The sequence below is a fragment of the Lepus europaeus genome, chromosome 14 (genome assembly GCF_033115175.1).
Source record: "Lepus europaeus isolate LE1 chromosome 14, mLepTim1.pri, whole genome shotgun sequence".
NCBI classification, from domain to species: Eukaryota; Metazoa; Chordata; class Mammalia; order Lagomorpha; family Leporidae; genus Lepus; species Lepus europaeus.
Genome location: NC_084840.1, coordinates 38,173,656 through 38,192,540, shown reverse-complemented (window position 1 = coordinate 38,192,540; position 18,885 = coordinate 38,173,656). Strand labels below are relative to the sequence as shown.

General features: G+C 47.6%; 1 protein-coding gene across 2 annotated transcripts in view; it reads right to left on the bottom strand.

The window, feature by feature from the left end:
• CNIH3 (cornichon family AMPA receptor auxiliary protein 3) overlaps positions 1-18,885 on the bottom strand; it is a 260,846-nt gene that overhangs the window by 161,440 nt on the left and 80,521 nt on the right. The window contains exon 2 of one of the 2 annotated variants that reach the window (XM_062210457.1): positions 8,193-8,384. The exons of the other annotated variant lie outside the window; for it this stretch is intronic. Within the exon in view, the coding sequence (XP_062066441.1) occupies positions 8,193-8,295 (103 nt within the window). The 5' untranslated portion in view covers positions 8,296-8,384. The remainder of the gene's footprint in view (positions 1-8,192; positions 8,385-18,885) is intronic. 2 annotated transcript variants of the gene reach the window in all.

Genomic DNA, 18,885 nt, shown 5'->3' with positions numbered 1-18,885 from the left:
GACAAGATAGACAGACAGACACAGAGCTCCCACCCACTAGTTCACTCCCCAAATGCCCACAACGGCCAGGACTGGGCCAAGCGGAAGCCAAGAGCCAGGAATTCTACCCAGGTCTCCCACATGAGTGACAGGAACCCAAGCACTTGAGCCATTAGCCCTCCAGGGTCCACATTAGCAGGAAGTTGGTGTCAGAAGCAGCACTCAGACTCGAACCCAGGCATTTTGATATTCCCAACTGCTAGGCTAAACACCTGCCCCCGATAAAGTATGATTTAAACAGTGGCAGCGAGTGGAATCAGAGAGGCCAGGCCTGAGTCTGGGTGCACACTGGAGGTGATGAAGAATGAGGGACAGGCACAAAGTTTTGGTCTTTTTTAAAAATATATATATATATATAGGATATGCGAGTTTTCTTTGTATGGAAAATGAAAAAAGAAATGACTCATAATTATGCTCACAAAAGTCAAAGCTGCTAATGAAAGAGCAGAGCATGCAAAGCATGCAATGCACGACTCTCCTATTAAGAATAGCCAGGGTGGGTGCTGTGGCGGAGCGAGTAGAGCTGCCACCTGCAGTGGCAACATCCCATGTGGATGCTGGTTCTAGTGCCAGCTGCTCCATTTCCAATCCAGCTCTCTGCTATGGCCTAGGAAAGCAGAAGATGGCCCAAGTCCTTGGGCCCCTGCACCCATGTGGGAGATCCAGAAGAAGCTCCAGGCTCCTGGCTTTGGATCAGTGCAGCTCCAGACATTGCGGTCAATTGGGGAGTGAACCAGCAGATGGAAGACCTCTCTCTCTCTCTGCCTCTCCTTCACTATCTTTGTAACTCTTTCAAATAAATAAATAAATATGAAAAAAAAAAAAAAATAGCCACACTGGGCTCTGCCCGTGCTTTGTTCCACCGGAGCTCATGCCATGGTCTCGGTCTCTTAGCTCAAAGAGCTTCCATTTGCAGGGTGGGGCCTGTGCTGAAGGGAATTCCCAAACCCAGTGAAGAGCTTTTTCTTCTTAAGGGGGTCATGCATTTTTGCTGGCTCAGCACAGTTCAGCCAATTCAGGGAATTTATTTTTCATTTGCATGCACACTCTGTGAAAGCCCTTTCTTTCCTTTCATCGAACTTTTGCTCAATCATCTTAGAAAAGTGTCCCTCCTTTTGATCCCCCTTGCCTTCCATTTGTAAGCCAAAGAGAAATGACCCTAATCATGAATGATGAGCTTAAAGTAGTGCCAGTAATCCATCCACATGACGGAAAAAGAAGACCATACATTTGGAAGTGAGATTTAACATCGTAAGGAACCAGCAGCACCAAAGTAGAAAGCCTTGGAAAGGACCCAATTCCCCTTCTGAGTCTCCCCACAGTACTCCAAGCACAGTTCCATCCTTTAATTAAATCTGCTTTTCCTCAGGCACCATCATTTAGTAAAAATGAAAATCTTTCTTAATAAATTTCAGAGATGGGAGCTTAAATGACTTACATAAATGCTAATATTGCAATAGGAATGTTTTCTTACTATATCTTTTTGCAAATATACCATATGGCATCAATATCATGAGTTTAAATGGTTTTAATAGGCTAGTCTGCGTACCTTGCCACATTTATAATGGCATTTTTATGAGAAAAGGCATTATATCTTCAAACAAACAGACTTTCAAGCTGATTTCTGGAAACTCTAGTTTTTTAAAGTTGAACACTGCTTAAGTCAATAAAAGAATTCTAATGAGAAATATGAAATTACATAATTTTTTCAGTATAGCAATGGAGAATTCCAACATGCAAGTTCAATGCAAATGACTTCCTTCCCTCACTATTTAATTGGTTTTGGTAAGCAGCCAGTTCTCTATTTGTTGTTTTTAAGCTGTCATTATGAATTCTGCCAGCTCAGAGTGAAAAAAGATAAGCTAGAGGTATGGGTTTTGCTGCATGCATTTTCTAAATATATTTATTAATGCTCCTTAAATTATCCTCAAAGCTGAGTGTCTCTCTCAATTTATAGCATCTTTGCACTTAGTTTAGCACCACAGTCTCACTTTTATTGTCCATATAGCCAGATGCAGCTGCATTTATTTACATTTTTTAAATGAATGAAACTCTTAACTTGTTGGCACACTGGACAGTCTAAAATTGTTCCCTTAAAGTCATCCACACTACATCCACTTGGCTGGCGGCTGAATTAGCCCTATTTTATAGCAGAGTTGATTTTTTTTTTTTATGGTTTTAAGCTTTTATTCAGTGGGAGAAATGCATAGGAGAGTGAGGGCCCTATCTGAAAAAGAAATCTGGGTTCATATGAGTACCAGGAGCCAGCCATGTGGAGGAGCACGCAGGCCAGGAAGCATGGGGCGTGTGGCCCGAAGGCCACACACCCTGGAGGCACAGGTCAGCACGGGGTGTGTGTGTGTGTGTGTGTGTGTGTGTGGTGTGGTGGTGGTAGTAGTGGTGGTGGTGGTGGTAGTGGTGGTGGTGGTGTGGGTGCCCACAAAGGCAAAAGGCCAAAGAAAAAAGGCTGGGCCCACCGTGTCACAGGCCTTTAATCCACTTCCAAAGGGGAGTGGTTAATTAACCTGATTGGCTGGTGGGCACACAGGTGTTGCCAGGTAGGGGCATGAGGTCACACAGAGGCGTGGTGAAGGCATGGCTTTCCAGATCACAAACCTGATCAATTTTATTCTGTATGCCTGCCTACAACATTCCCTCCTCAGAGTCTCTATTCCCTTAATCCTAAGGGATGTTGAAGGGCCTAGAATCATCATGTCTTCTATAGCTGTTTCCTGTTTATTAGGGGTATAGTGCAGGCCCTGCCTATCTTGGGTCTAGAAGTCTCTGTCTATCTTATCTCATAAATTCGCTTTGTGAGCTGGAGCAGTCTCGGTCCCTGCCAATGTCTGTGTCCCCTGTATGATCAGTGATTGCCAGAAGTCGAGTTCTGAAACATATAAGTTTGTTAATTAGCATAAGCAAAACTGGAGCAAGACCAACCTCGAATAGCATGACCCATAAGATGAAAAGAACATTCTTATGTAGATTACAAACCCATTTAGCCTGAGCATAGAGAATTACAGTAGAAGAACCCATTAGGAGTTTTATCATCAATAACAGTTCCCAGAGAGAATCAAAAGAGGCAGGTACGCATGTCTGCCTTCAGGTGCAGCAGTCTGGATGTAACAAAGGCAAAAGCTTTACTTATCCTTTTTGCTTTGAAGAGGTACTTAAGGTCTCTGATTGGCTTATGGGAATAATCAGGCGTGTCTTTTGAATTCACCTGTGAAGACTTAAGAGGTGGACGTTTAATCCTAATTGTACTGAGGTAGTTGTGCTCAGTAGCGCCTGGTAAGGTCCCTTCCATTTAAGCTGAAACTGATCTGAAGAGGATCTTCCTATGAATGGCTTGCTCAGGAATGTTGGAATTTTTGTCAAAAACTCCTTAATTCCTTGAAACACCTTCTGTAGCTCCCCTGTCCAACACAATGCGTCTGTGTCAGGGGCTTTTTAAGCAAACACAAGGCTTAGAATCCAAATCCTGGAATCCATATTCCATAGAACTCTGTCATCAGCAATTCCCAATATCGGAGCTTCTATTAGAAGCCCCTTAATTCTTTGGAACAACTTTTGTAGCTACCCTGTCCAGCACAGTGCCTGAATAAGGGCATTTTAAAGCTATATACAAAAGCTTGGAATCCAAATTCCACAGAATCTTTCCGTTCACAGAAATATCCTTAGATGGTGACCCTGCTATGGGATTTTTCTGCCCTCATGGGAAGACGGGCAGCAGACTCCACCACATACCACATACCTGATTAAAAGAGAGCGATAAATATTAAATTGTGCTTTGTTTTTTGAACCTGTTTTTTTGGCCTCCAAGTTGATATTCAAGAGAAACGTTAGGATGAAAATGAAGGGCTTAGGAAGTCTTCTTATTGGGAAGAAATGATTCTCATTGCATTTCAAGTTTCCCATTGAAATTTCATGCCAAGGCCATGAAACAAAACCACAGGAGCGAGGGGAATGAGGGTGTGGCTGTATTTCCGTTTCAGACTTCCTATGTTGTCTGCTTTTGAACTTCTGGCTATGGTGAAGACCAGAAATTCTGAAGCTCTGATACCTACTTCAAGGTCAATGTCCCAATTACCTGCGTTGTATGACATGAACAGTATCCATTCATCTGCTAGTATTTACTGAAAACCTACTATGTCCAGAGCCCTGTGCAGTGGAGGCTGCAGGGATATAGAAGTAAGATTCAGTGGTTGGTCCCAGGGAGTTTACAAACTAGAGAGAAGGTCATTAACTGTAAAACAAGCATGGGGAGAAGTACTCTAGTAGAGGGTCTATCAGTCAGGTTTTCATTACTGCAATGAAATACCTGAGGTAACTAACTTTAAAAAGAGAAAAGTTTTGGTTTTTTTTTTTTTTTAATTCACAGTTTTGCAAGTTCAAGTCCAAGGTCAGGTGGCCTCTGGGAGGATGGCAGATGGCAATGGCAGAGAGCCTATCCAGGAAGGAGGACGTGAGAAACCAGGAAGCAGAGAGGGAGGGAAGCTACCCTTAAAGCGAAAGTGGACAGGAAGGGAGGGTCTCAGAGGACGCACTATGTGAAATGCAGTGAAGAGCCAGCGTTGCTTCCCTGGGGAGTCCAAGAAGGGAGAACAGAGAGGCACAGGATTTGAACTGCCCTCCCCCAACCCCAAGTGGAAGCTCTTTGAGATAAGAGACCCAGAAGCATCTCCCCGTGGCCAATGAGTTACAGTGTAGAAAGTGACCAATTTCCTGAGACTTTTATGGAATAAATTAAGCAAATTCAGCAATTTGACAAAGTTGAAGTTGCAAACTACCCCCCCATTAGTATGTCTAATTTCTTTTTATTTATTTATTTATTTTTTTGATAGGCAGAGTGGACAGTGAGAGAGAGAGACAGAGAGAAAGGTCTTCCTTTTGCTGTTGGTTCATCCTCCAATGGCCACTGCTGCCGGTGCACTGTGGCTGGCGCACCAGGCTGATCCGAAGGCAGGAGCCAGGTGCTTCTCCTGGTCTCCCATGGGGTGCAGGGCCCAAGCACTTGGGCCATCCTCCACTGCACTCCTGGGCCACAGCAGAGAGCTGGCCTGGAAGAGGGGCAACTGGGACAGAATCCGGCGCCCGGACCGGGACTAGAACCCGGTGTGCCTGCGCCGCTAGACAGAGGATTAGCCTATTGAGCCACGGCACCAGCCTAGTATGTCTAATTTCTAACTATCCTACTTCATGCCTTTCGTTGAGTAGATAATGCCCATTGTGTTTATTATGAGTAGAATTGACAAGGAGCAGTTCCAACAACCCAACAGGTGTAACTGAGATTACTCAGGCATCTCCCTGTACCCTACAGCGGATGGCTGCTATATGTGTCCCTGTCACTGTTATAGACTACATGTGTATGCAGTACTTTATATAAGTTATTCAAAAAAATTCATGCAAAATGCATATTATGAAAACATTCTGCATGGATTTCAAAATTCTTCTGCACCAAAATAAACTCATTTTTAAATTCCATTTTCTACAAACTTCCTTGAGTAGCTTTGTATCAGTTGGGCTCCCCAATTCCACCCCTGCCTCTGGTTTCTGTGTCCTGACTGAGAATCACAGAATCCCCCTGGCAGCCATAGGTTTTTCCCAGCAGGCTTGGGCCTACATCTGGGCCTTGAACAGTCGCTGGCACTGATAAAGGTTGCCTACTGATAAAACCGTTGCCCAGGCCAGCGCCGCGGCTCCCTAGGCTAATCCTCCGCCTGCAGCGCCAGCACACTGGGTTCTAGTCCCGGTCAGGGCACCGGATTCTGTCCTGGTTGCCCCTCTTCCAGGCCAGCTCTCTGCTGTGGCCCAGGAGTGCAGTGGAGGATGGCCCAAGTCCTTGGGCCCTGCACCCGCATGGGAGACCAGGAGAAGCACCTGGCTCCTGGCTTCAGATCAGCGCGATGCGCCGGCCGCAGCGGCTATTGGAGGGTGAACCAACGGAAAAAAAGGAAGACCTTTCTCTCTGTTTCTCTCTCTCACTGTCCGTTGCCCAGAACACTAAAAGAAACCGGCCCAAGTCATCATCCATAATTCCTTAAACTAGCATAAAAACTCAATAATACCCTTGGACCAGCACTGTGGCGCAGGGAGTTGTCGCACTTGCAACACCATCAGCCCATATCAGAACACCGGTTAGAGTCCCGGTTGCTCCACTTCTGATCCAGCCCCTTACGAATGCACCTGGGAAGTCAGCAAATGATGGCTGAAGTTCTTGGACTCCTATCACCCATGTGAGAGACCAGGATGGAGTTCCAAGCTGCTGGCTTCAGCCTGGCCCAGCCCCAGCTATTGCAGGCATTTGGACAGTGAACTAGCAACTGAAAGATCTCTCTCTCTCTCTCTCTCTCTCTCTCTCTCTCTCCAATTAATTAACTAATTAACTAATCCTTAAAAAAATAAATCCATATTCCAACCCACTTGCTGCAGACAAACCCAGGTCGAACATGCTTTTCTCTAGCTGTCCCCAATGGAACAAGCCACAGCCCTCTGTAGATAAGTGTCTCTATCGAAGGCTTCGGATGGTCACACTGGCATTCAGTGCTTCTTTCTTGGAAACCCCACTTTGCAGCAACCCCAGTCGCAGGTTCAGAGGACAAAACAGCATCTGAAGAGCCCTTTCCCCTGAGTTGGCTCACATGCTTGTCACCACAATCCTGTAAGGATGACACTGTCTTGCTCTCCCAGACTCTTGAACTCCGCAGTTCCCTGCAGCAATCTCTCTCTCTCTCTCTCTCTCTCTCTCTCTCTCCCCTCCCCATCCCCCCAAGGTCTGAATCCCAGTCATCTTCCCAAGTCTTTCTCTTATTCTTTCTCTCCACCACACCTCATCCCTTTTCCTCAAACACATTATTCTTTCTTTGTAAGCTTACCCCTGGTCATTATCTTTCTCCCAGCAACCCTTGGCCTCCAAGAGCATGACCACTGTTGTCTGTACTGTGTTTGTTGGGTTTCTCACCTCCATCTCTGTCCTGTGACCCTTGAGCATTCAAAGAATCTACATTTGGACTTAAGATTAAAAGACAGTTATCTCCTACCAAAAATGCAAATAGGCTCCAAAGGACGAGTTTTCATGCAGAGACATGTCCTTGAAGAATCAAATCAAAGTTGGGGAGAGGCTGCTCACGGCTGGCTCCCAGCCCCATCTGGGGTTGCCAGTCACATTCTCCACCCCACCCCTGCCTGGGAACCCCACTAAACCCACTCTCCCCCAACCCTTCCCTGCACCCAGGCTGTTGACCTTGATAGTCTTGCAGCCACAGGCTCCCTTATTCTCCAGCTTCTGGTTGGGGGCGGGGGGCGGTTAACAGAATGCAGAGCCAAGATGACACTCCCTCCCTGCCTTGTTGCAGGTGACAGTGCTCACCGGCCGCCACAGAAGGCCACAGATCCTGCAGGGCAACTATGCAGTTGCCACTCTCCTCGGTTCGGGGGCGGGGGGGGGGGGGAACCGCTCCTTCCCCTGCCCTCCTCAAGCCACTGGCGCTAACCCTGGTTGGTAGCAGGTATCCCTCACCATCCCTGGAGGCTCCCTCAGCCCTGTCCACATGTCTGTGGTCTCCCTTCACTAAAGTCCCCTCAGTTACAGTCACGGATCACTCAACGAAGGGGACCCGGTATGAGAACTCCATCCTAATCATGTCATGGAGCAACTGACCACACCCCTAGCTACATGGTATACACCTTCGTGTATATGGTCAGTGACCAAAACACCATTATGTGGCATGTGACTGCTCTACCCTTGAGGCTGACCTGCCAGATGAGGTCCCCTTACAGGACACACAGCACCCAGAAGCCCCACATATATCCCGTTGTGCCATCAACAGCGGTAACCCCTTAGCATTCATTTGTTTGCCAAGTTAATGCAGTACAGTACAGTAACATAAGAAAATGAGACTTGAGATGGGCAAACTTTGGTGGAAAGGACAGTGCACTGGTTTCCCAGGGCTGCTGGAACTCAGTGTCACATCCTGAGTGGCTGACGACAACAGACACATGTTCTCACTGCTCTAGTGGCTAGCCGTCTGAAACCGGATGCCGGCGGGGCCAGGCCTTCTCCAAAACGTGTCAGGGAGACCCCTGCCTGGCCTCCTCAGGCTCCTGATACTTGCGGGCACTCTGGCTCTCAGATACAGCATTTCAGTCCCTACCTTTGTGGTCACGTGATGTCCTCCCTGGGGGCTTCTGACAGCACGTGACGTGCTCCCTAGCAGCCTTCTTCATCACGTGACGTTCTTGCTCTTCTGGCTGCATTCTCCACTATGCCCAAATTTCCCTTTTCTTACAAGGACATCAATCACATCGGACTTGGGCCCATTATAAGGGCCTCATCTTAACTGTATCTGAAAAAAAAAAAATTTTTTTTTTAATGGGAGGCATTTTTAAAGTCCATTACAGAGAGGTTTAAATGGGTAGACCCTTAGGTGGCTGTGTGTTTCTGGAGAGACTGACTGGTACCCCACAGCATGGCACCTGTGCCTGCCATGGCGGCCTGCAAAGGGTATGCAAGGAGAAGCAAGCAGCCTCCAGCACTTGTCCATGGAAGACTCAGCACTGCTTATGAACCACAACATCTGGCCCTTTAAAGAGGTCTAGCAGAGATGAGAGGTGAAATGAGCCAACCTTGCGGAGAAAGTGAGGCAGCTCAGTGGGAGACTCTGCGTGCAGTGGTAGAACTAACCGTGAAGGCTTCTGACGGGGACAATGACACCCGTGGATGCCAGTGTCGCCACTGGCTTTGTCCAAATTGACTTTGCCAGCTCCATTGCTGCTACTTCCTGTTTAATACAAAAATATATACATATATCTTTTCTGAGACCACAGATTTGCTGTTTGGGTGTATCAAGCTGGCAAACAGTATTTTTAACAGTCTTTTTTTTTTATAGAATTGAGGTTAAAAAAATCTGAGAACATCTATAAACAGATTAAAGATCTAAAATTCTTAAATGCCAAACTATAAACTTTAACTCTCCATTGTCAGGCCCCCAGAAATCAATGCATCGCTCAGTTAACCTCCTTCACACTCTGGGCAAAGCTTCTCCCAACTCCTCCATCTGACTGACATTGCAGACCCTCATTAGTCAACCATGCACACAGTTTTTATGCAGCTGCATGCCATTCGCTTGTTCAATCAACAAATGGTCATTCATCAGCTGTTTGCTTAACAGGCCGTATGGGTTGAACGGTACCCCCAGAAAAGCTGCGTTGAAGTGTTAACCCTCAGCACCTATGAATGCAAGCTTATTTGGAAATAGGAAATTGCATATGTAATCAAGTTAGGACGAAGTCACATTAAATTAGGATGAATCTAACCCAAAATGACTGGTGTTCTTATAGGAAAAGGAGACAACACACAGAGACACACACACACCAGGAGAGCACCATGTGATGACAAGGCAGCAACCAAGGAGACGCATCAGGGAAGCAAGGAAAGCCTAGGATTGCCACAGCCCCAGAGGTAAAGAGAAAGTTCTTGCACGGTGCCTTCAGAGAGAGCACAGTCCTGCCTTCAGAACCACAAGAGAACAGGCGTCTGCTATTTAAAGCCGCCTGACGGCTGGTCATCTGCACCGCCTCCCTGGGAGACCAATACAGCAGGCAACACGCCCCCCCCCACACGCCGAGTCTCCCCCTCCTCTAGGACTTTCAGCTCCATCCCCAATCTGGGACGCCACCAGAGCCCTTCCCTGCTCAGAATATGCCATAAATCAACCAAGTGCAGCCTTTCTCATAGCCTAACCCCGGCTTCTCTGTTCTCTGAAGCTCTTTCAACAATCCCAGCCCACATTGATCTCTCCTGAACAGATGAATATATGTTTATTATGTAAGTACTACCACTTAGTTCTTCATTACCCCTTGGGATATTGTCCTCATCACCATGTAATAGCTACTAAACTTCCTGACCCTCAATTGCCTTATCTAGAGAATGTGAATAAATGCTTGGTTCACATGGTGGTTGAGATTATTAAATTCGATATTTGGCTGAACCATATAAAACTGCACAACAATCAACGTAATACATACAAAAGCTTTGCTATCCCATTTAGGATACGGTAGGTACAATTTGGTGATGATGTTACTCCTGTTTCCACTCTTATTGGTCAAGTGTTTTACTTTTATCTCTCAAACTTAATCATCTGAAAGGTTTTGAAAACAAGGATATTTCCATCTTCTGCTATTGTGATTATGTTAGAGTCTATTCCATTCCTGTGTTTTCCACGTTAAATCTCAAACCCAGAAACCAACTGCTTCTCTCAGCTCCGTTGCCAGCACCCAGGTAGCACCTTAGCTGGCGTGTGTGCTCCCGACACCCTAACGTGTCACAGCATGCCATCCTTCCTCTTCAGACTGACCACCAGTCCCTCTCAGCAGACCCATGCCCAAGACCCTCTGCTCAGCCCTCCTTTCATGTCGGCCCTCATCCTGGCCCTGGACATGGTCTTTGCTCTGTCTCTCATGTGCTCAGAGCCTTGGCACCAGCCTCTGCCTCTGCAGGCAACGCCCTTCTCCAGCACCCATTCCCTCATGCTGTCCGTGAGACCTCGTCAACCTGTTCAAAGCTGCAGTGCCCCCACCCCCCAACCTGCCTCCACTCTCGTTCTGCAGCATGCCCTGTAAGTGCACACCTGCAATTAGAAATCTATAATGTACTGTCCAATTCCCGCCCCCAGCCCAGCCTCTACATTTCCTTGTTAGACAGCTCTTTTTTAAGATTTACTAATTTTACTTTGAAAGTCAGAGTTTCAGGGAGAGACAGAGAGAGAAAGTGAAAGAGATCTTCCATCCACGTCCAACTGGGTTCATTCCCCAGATGGCCCCAATAGCCAGGTCTGAAGTGACTATTCTTCATCCTCATTGGGGTGAGTAAATCCTTCCCTGGCTGGCTGAATGGTGCAGATGTTCTAGGCATGGACTTGGTGGCTCAGACGGAGGCCCCTCTCCACCTCCATCCTGGCTTCCTATCATGTTGACTTGAAGACATCAAGGAGAAAGATTCAGGATTGTGGGCGTGGAGAATGACAGCACAGCTCACTCTAGGTGTAATCACATCAGTTTCTGAGCCAGGCCCAGGCCAAATCCAGGAGCTTAATCCGGGTCTCCCACGTGGGTAGCAAGGGAGCAAACACTTGGACATTCTCTGCTGCTTTTCTCAGGCCATTAGCAGGGAGCTGGATCGCAAGTGGTGCAGCTGAGACATGGACCAGCACCCATATGGGATGCCGACATCACAGGCAGCAGTGGCTTTACCTGCTACACCATGATGCTGACCTCAGCTCTCTTTATTTTGCAGCCCAGGTCCCTAGAATACTGTTTGACATATTCTGAATGATAAACATTTATAGAATGAGTGCCTTTGCCCCCCTCTGCCCTGTCCCCAGGCAGACTTCATTTACTGTCCAGGATTCACTTGTGCCAAGTTGTCTCCCATCTGCCTGTTTACCCCAACATTCTCCTGAACCCTGGCTGCCCACTTACAACCTTTGGATGGCTCATAGCTACCTCAAACTCACCAGCTCCAACACCTTCTGCTTCAAAAAGTGCATGGAAAACAATTAAAGAATGTTGTTCCCTATTGTGCAAAAAAATATGAAATCCATTAAGAGTTTTTTTATAATATGCATTTTCTGTGGACTTTTAAAAAAATTTAATTCATCTAATTAGAGAGAGAGAATCTTCTGTCCACTGGTTCACTCCCCAAATGCCCACAACAGACAGAGCTAGACCAGACCCAGCCAATTGTGGGGAACTCCATCCAGGTCTTCCTTGGGTGTGGCACGGGCCTAAGACTTGAGCCATCATCTGCTGCCTCCCAGGCACATTAGCAGGACTCTGGATCAGAAGCGTGGAGTAGCCAGCACTGGAATCGACACCCCAGTGCGGGATGTGGGCGACCCAAGCAGTGGTTTAACTGGCTACGCCACAATGCCTGCCTGGCCATGAACTTTTTGAAGATTCCTTATGTTACCCATGCTGCAATTAAAATAATGCCTTGAAAATCCAAACTTGGTCATGCCACACCCCTGCAAAAACTTCTTCCACTGATTTCCATTACTCTTGGGATAAAGACTGAAATTCTCACCTTCTCTGCACCTGGTCCCACCCCACCCTCAGTGGTCTACACTCCCTTTACTGTCTGCAAGTCAGTGGAATGTGAGAAAAGGAATGAGATGGAAGAATGGAGAAGGAGGATCCATATAAGAATACCAGGGTTTATCAGGGCAGGGTATACACGGGATTCCAGATCAGGACAGATGGGTGATCTGGTCAGAAGCTGTAGCAAGATTTTCTCACCCAGGGCACAGTTCGGGGGAAAGAGCTGATGCATTTGCAAGTTCAACAGGGAGACGGGGTCTTAGAGCAGTCCTTTTTCCTCTGTTGTGGGAGCCGGCCCCTCAGCCATCCCGCTGCTCTTCCTGGCCTCGCTGGGAAGTATGATGGCACTCAAACTTTATGACTGGGAAGCAGGCAGCTAGATTAGCAGGTGGTCAGAGTCCTTCTGAGGTGGACGGAGAGGTCAAAATGGAGGGGAAAGACCCCAGGTCGTGTCACTGTGGTTTGTGGTCACACACTTACTCATTCCAGGTCAACTGGCCTTTCAGTTCTCAAAAATATGACCGAAAAGATTCTGTATGAACCAGGGCTTTGCTCAGCCAGTCCCACTCTCAGCTTGTAGCATTAGTCCTTCTAGAAAGCCTTTCCAGACACTCTGGGCTGGGTCTTGCTGTTTTAAACACCCATCTTTTTTAGCAGTGCACAGTGCACCTGTTCATAACGTTCAGTAGAGTGAATAATGGCTCAGTGGACACCTGCCTTCCCCTTGACACTCTCAGCTTCAGGAAGGCAGGGTTCACGTCTGTCCCATTCCCACTGAGCCCCTGGTGCCTAGCTCAGGACTGGCAGAGAGTAGGTATTTATTAAATAATGCTTATTAAATGAATGAAGAAACTGATGTAATTACACCTAGAGTGAGCTGTGCTGTCATTCTCCACGCCCACAATCCTGAATCTTTCTCCTTGATGTCTTCAAGTCAACATGATAGGAAGCCAGGATGGAGGTGGAGAGGGGCCTCCGTCTGAGCCACCAAGTCCATGCCTAGAACATCTGCACCATTCAGCCAGCCAGGGAAGGATTTACTCACCCCAATGAGGATGAAGAATAGTCACTTCAGAATAGAGGTACATGGAAACTACAAACCAAATGTACTACTCCAAGGCTATTTTTGCAAACAGAATCTTATAGCACATGCAGTAGCCCTCTCCAGTCTTCCTCCTGAGAATGACCTGGAGAACTGCAAGGGATGTGTCTGGGAAAAGTTCTGCCCAGGTTCCAGACTTAAGAGAAGCACCACTCTCTGCTGCCCTGGAAGACAGACTGCTTTCCACACCTCCCCGGCATGAGGAAGTCAGCAAACAGCAGTGCCAAGGTGGCTCCCTGATGTGGATCTTCAGGTCCACTTTGGCCAAAACAGTCTTGGTTTCTGTGCCTACATCAGCATGTAAATACTACATTTTTTTGACAGAGTTAGACAGTGAGGGAGAGAGAGACAGAGAGAAGGTCTTCCTTCCGTTGGTTCACCCCCAAAAATGGCTGCCATGGCCGGAGCTACGCGGATCCTAAGCCAGGAGCCAGGTGCCTCTTCCTGGTCTCCCTTGCGGATGCAGACGCCCAAACACTTGAGCCATCCTCCACTGCCCTCCTGGGCCACAGCAGAGAGCTGGACTGGAAGAGGAGCAACCAGGACTAGAACCCGGCGCCCATATGGGTTGCCGGCACCGCAGGCGGAGAATTAACCAAGTGAATCATGGCGCCAGCCCCTGTAAATACTACATTTTTAAAAAAGATTTCATTTATTTATTTAAAAGGCAGAGAGAGAAGAGGAGGAGGAGGAGAGAGGGAAGGAGGGAGGGAGAGAGATTGAGAGAGAGAGAGAGAAAGAGAATCTTTTACCCACTGGCTCACCCCCCAGATGCCCACAACAGTCAGGGCTGGGAGCCAGGAACTCGATCCTGGTCTCCCACACAGATATCAGAGACCCAAGTACTTGGGACATTATCTACTGCCTTCCCAGGCACATTAGTAGAAAGCTGGATTGGAAGAGAAGTAGTTGGCACTCAATAGGGGACGCTAGCATTGCAAACAGCAGCTTAACCCATTGTGCCAAATGCTGGCCCCAGCATGCAGACATTTAGAATCACATCTCTATGTGCCTGTGCCCTCTGGGAAGGCACGAAGGCAGAGCTCACCATCAGAAAGAAAGTACTTTCAGCAGGCTAAGCCTGCCCACAGGGATCAAAGGACTATGTGAGGCATTTCTTCCTTTTCTCCCTGGAGAAGGCACCGGCCAGTCACTTTTCCTCTCTGCCTCCCTACCTCTTCTGCCCTTTAGTTCCTGCTGTCCTCACCGGTGGCATGCAAGCCTCACCTTGAGGGCAGCACAAGTTCACTGCGCTTCTGTCAGTCTGGGGAGGCACGAGGTCCTTCCGAGAATCCGGAGTGGCGCACCTCCAGACAGCCCCTTCTTCTCGCTGATACTGGCCACTCTGAGAGCACTCCTGCCCACATCCAGGAGGAACTGATGTTCTTACCCATTGTTCCACGGCTTGCTCCTGAACACTCAGTCTGGTATGCACTTTACTGTATTCATCTTTTCCTGGAAATATGCTGAGCACCGACAGGTTGACCCAGACTGATGCATCAAAGTGGAAACGCTCAGTTTCTCTGGGCCCTGGATGACTCCATCTCAGCACAATGCAAACAAAATGAGAACAAAGCTGAGCAGTTGCTCTCAACTGCAACAAGCTGGCAACCCAGTTCAAGAGGCCATCTGCCCAGCCAGGCCCACCCTGCCTTCCCGTCTCAGATGCGAACAGGAGGCGCTGCCTGGGAAGGCTTTCCTGGCTGACCGCCCCCGCAGTTCCCATCTTGTCTCCCCACAAATGGCACCCAAACTGTGAACTAAGTGACGTCAGTGGCCTGCCTACCTTAGGCACATGGACGCCCTCAGGAAGACCGCCAAGAATCTCCAACTTCTCCCAATTTAATTCCTAGTCCCAGCCTTAGGTTCCCGCTGACTGTGAACAGGCATCTCTAAGATGAGGGGCATCGGTGATAAGCCCCACACATGGCATTAGCTAATATATCATTATTGCTTACTGGCTGCAGGCCATTCTGTTTTCAAATGATTTTGTCTTTACATTCTGATCCTAAGATACTATCATGTCGAAATCATCATTTTAGGGAATTTGGAAATACAAAAGAAGATAGCCCAGACTGCCTATAACTCTGTGACCGAGAGGCAACCGCCACGAGCTTTGTGCCTTTTCCTTTTTTATGTGTGAGTGTTTAGATGTAGATGTGTGTACCCATGTATGAGTATGGATGGATATGTACAACGGATCTTCAAAAAGTTGTGGGAAATGTGAATTGTGAAATAACCATGCATAGACTTTAAAATATTTTACACTAAAATAAACTCATCTTTTGATTCATTTTCATCTTTTGATTTATTCATTCATAATAAATGGAATTTTTGAAGCACCTTCATGTGCATGTGTAAGTATATAGAAAAACAAAGATTTTTTTTTTACAAATTCTATATATGTGTCCTACTTCTATTGCCTAACACTGCATTATTGTATTAAGGTCAATTTTTCATGACTGTAGAAGTCTTTTTTGGGAACTGCTTTGCATGAAATTCTCCATAACACTCTGTCACAGGCTTTTTGCTTTTTAAGATTTATTTTATTTATTTGAAAGGCAGAGTTAAAGAGAGTGTGAGGCAGAGACAGAAAGATAAATCACCCATCTGCTGGTTCACTCCTTAAATGGCCACAACAACCAGCACTGGGCCAGGCTGAAGCCAGGAGCCAAGAGCTTCTTTCAAGTCTCCCACATGGGTGCAGAGGCAAAAGGACTTGGGTCATCCTCCTCTGCTTTCCCAGGCACATTAGCAGGGAGCTAGATTGGAAATGGAGCAGCCGGGAGTTGAACCAGTGCCCGTATGGGATGCCAGCACTGCAGGCGGTTACTTTACCCAGTGAGCCACAGTGCCAGCTCCCATCACAGGCTTTTAGTAAAATCCTGTTATGCTATAAATACCAGTGGACTTACTATCAGCACATGCTGGTCCCTATTGTAGGGTTTGCTGCCTCTGTGATAATCACTAAAGTTCCTGAATTTATTCTGCAGCCATTTTACTGGAGCTTCCATGAAACAAAGAGTTTTTTGTAGGAAGAGATAGTACTTTCCCTCTTTGGGAATTAAAACATCATCTGAGTGGTTCACACGCTTCCTTGAGCAGATGGGCGATGAATACATGTGATTGTTTACAGTGTCAGTCAGGCACCAGACTGACAGCAGGCTCGAGCCGCTGCTGCACCTCCCCAGGCAGCGTAAGCGCCAAGTGAGCAGGGTCTGTGCACCATTCATCTCTGCGGGCCTCCAGGCGCACAAGCTCAGCAAGCTTTTTGTGGGGAGGTGGCTCTCTGGGACAGGTGTTAGCCACTGCCCGGGATTCCCGTACTCTGAACTGGAGTGCGAGAGATTGAGTCCTGGCTGCTCTGCTTCCAATCCAGCTTCCTGCTAATGCATCCAGGGAGGCAGCAGATGATGGTGTGGGTGCTTGGGTTCCTGTCACGGCATGGGAAACCCAGAAGGAGTTCTGGGTTCCTGGCTTCAGCCTGGCCCAACCCTGACTGCTGCTGGCAGGCATTTGAGGAGTGAATTAGCAGGTACAAGAACTCCCCCCTCGACATCCCCATCCCTCTGTCTTTCAAGTAGATGAAAAATAATAAATGAACATTAAAAAAGAAAGCTTTTCTGGGCACTGTCCCGCTGTAACAAAATGCCTTCAGCTGGATAATTTACAAACAACAGACTTTTTGTTCCTCCCAGATCTACAGGCTGGGACGATCCCAATAGATACGGTGTCTGTGAGGACTCTACTACACAGGTGGCACCTTGGTGCAGGACCCCACACAGCATAAAGGGAGGGACATGCTCCCTTCTTCTCTTGTAAGCACACAGATCCCACTCACGAGGGTGGGGGGTCTGCTTCCCAAAAGGCCCCACCTTCTAATACTGTGTCATGGGGGATTAAGTTCCAACAGATGAATTCAGGAGAGACACAAGCATTCAGACCATGACAAGCACTTAATCTGTCCTGTGCCAGAAGGGAGAGGCATTTGCACTGCTAATTTTGTGGGACAATCAGATTAATTGTTCAAACTTTAAAAAATAAACAGCAAATGTCGCTGTGGCTATCACGCTTCCATACTGGCTTCTGGCCTGAGCACCAGGTAATGTCAAACACAGGCCCAGGAGCCAGCATTGTGGTGTAACAGGTTAAGCCTCCATCTGTGGTGCCAGCATCCCAAATGCGTGCTGGTTCCAGTCCTAGCTGCTCCACTTCCAATCCAGCTCTCTGCTAATGTGCCTGGGAAAGCAGCCAAAGATGGCCCAAGTGCTTGGGCTTCTATACCCATGGAGGAGACCTGGCCATTTGGGGGGATGCGAGTTGAACCAGCAAATGGGAGATCTCTCTGTCTCTTCCCCCACCCTGCATAACTCTGGCTTTCAAATAAATAAGAATTTAAAAAAAAATAAAAACAAACACAAACACAGGCTCAGCTGAAGTGGAGGACAAAAGGAAAACCAGCAGAGCCCTCCAGGCAGCTGGTGATACCTTAGTGACAGCAGGTGGCTCATGGACCCTTTACACTAGCCTTTTACGTAACGCAGACTAGATCTGACACTCACAGAGCCCTGACAGGCCCAGTGGTTATGGCCTACAAAGCTACTGCCTTCACTTCTCTTCCATAAGTGGACACACTGCTGTCACCACATGTCTGTAGAGTGGGACACACCCCAGCACTGCGGCATGCTGGCACGGATGGGCCGGCGCTACCAGAGAGTCACACAGTGATGTCCCCTGACTATGAGCCTTGCTGGTGGTGGAAGCTCACGTGCCCTTCACTTGGGAGGAGAAGAGAACAGGGGAGTTGAGCCATGGATCAGTGATGTGCAGTGGGAAAGTCTGCCCAGGTTTTGGATGCCAAAGCGAAGAAATCAATGGATGCCTTCACTGTATCATCCCCTTACATTGTTAACTCCCGGAAGTGAGGCTGAACAGCCATGGCCCTCTCATGTAGGTAAGAAGAGTTGCGGGCACCAAACACAGGCAAAGCTGACAGGGGCTCATGCATTTCTCACTGCTGATCACGGCACTGGGATTCTCAGTTTCAAGTTTCAGAAACTCAACTCACATGGCCTCAAGCAAAATTTGAGATTTTTTTTTGTGTGTGTATGGAATTAAAGGGACAGAAGTGGAATTGGTGTCAGAGCTGGGATGAGGACATCAAACTCTTGCCTCTCTCCTTCGCCTGCCATTTTCATTCCTATGGGTTACGTTTAGGCAGACATTTCTCGTGTGATAGTAAGACAGCTCTGGCTATTCCCAACACCTTAAGTGAATGGAAAGGGAACTTCTCTCTCCCAGGGAATAGTTCCAAAGTTCAAGAACTGAGGAGTGCATCGTGGCACCGCAGATTAAGCTGCCGCTTGGGTTGCCCCTGTTCTGTAAGGAGTGCCTGGGATGAAGTCCCTCCTCCACTTCCAATCCAGCTTCCTGCTAATGCACACACCCTGAGAGGCAGCAGGTGATGGCTCAAAGTACTCAGATCCTACCACCCACTTGGGGAACCCAAATGGAGTTCCTGGCTCTGGGCTTCAGCCTGGTCCAGCCCCAGCTGTTGTGAGCATTTGGGGAGTGAACCAGTGAATAAAGATTCTCTCTTTCTCTGCCTTTCAAATATAAACAAACTTTGGTTTTGAAGTTCAACAATT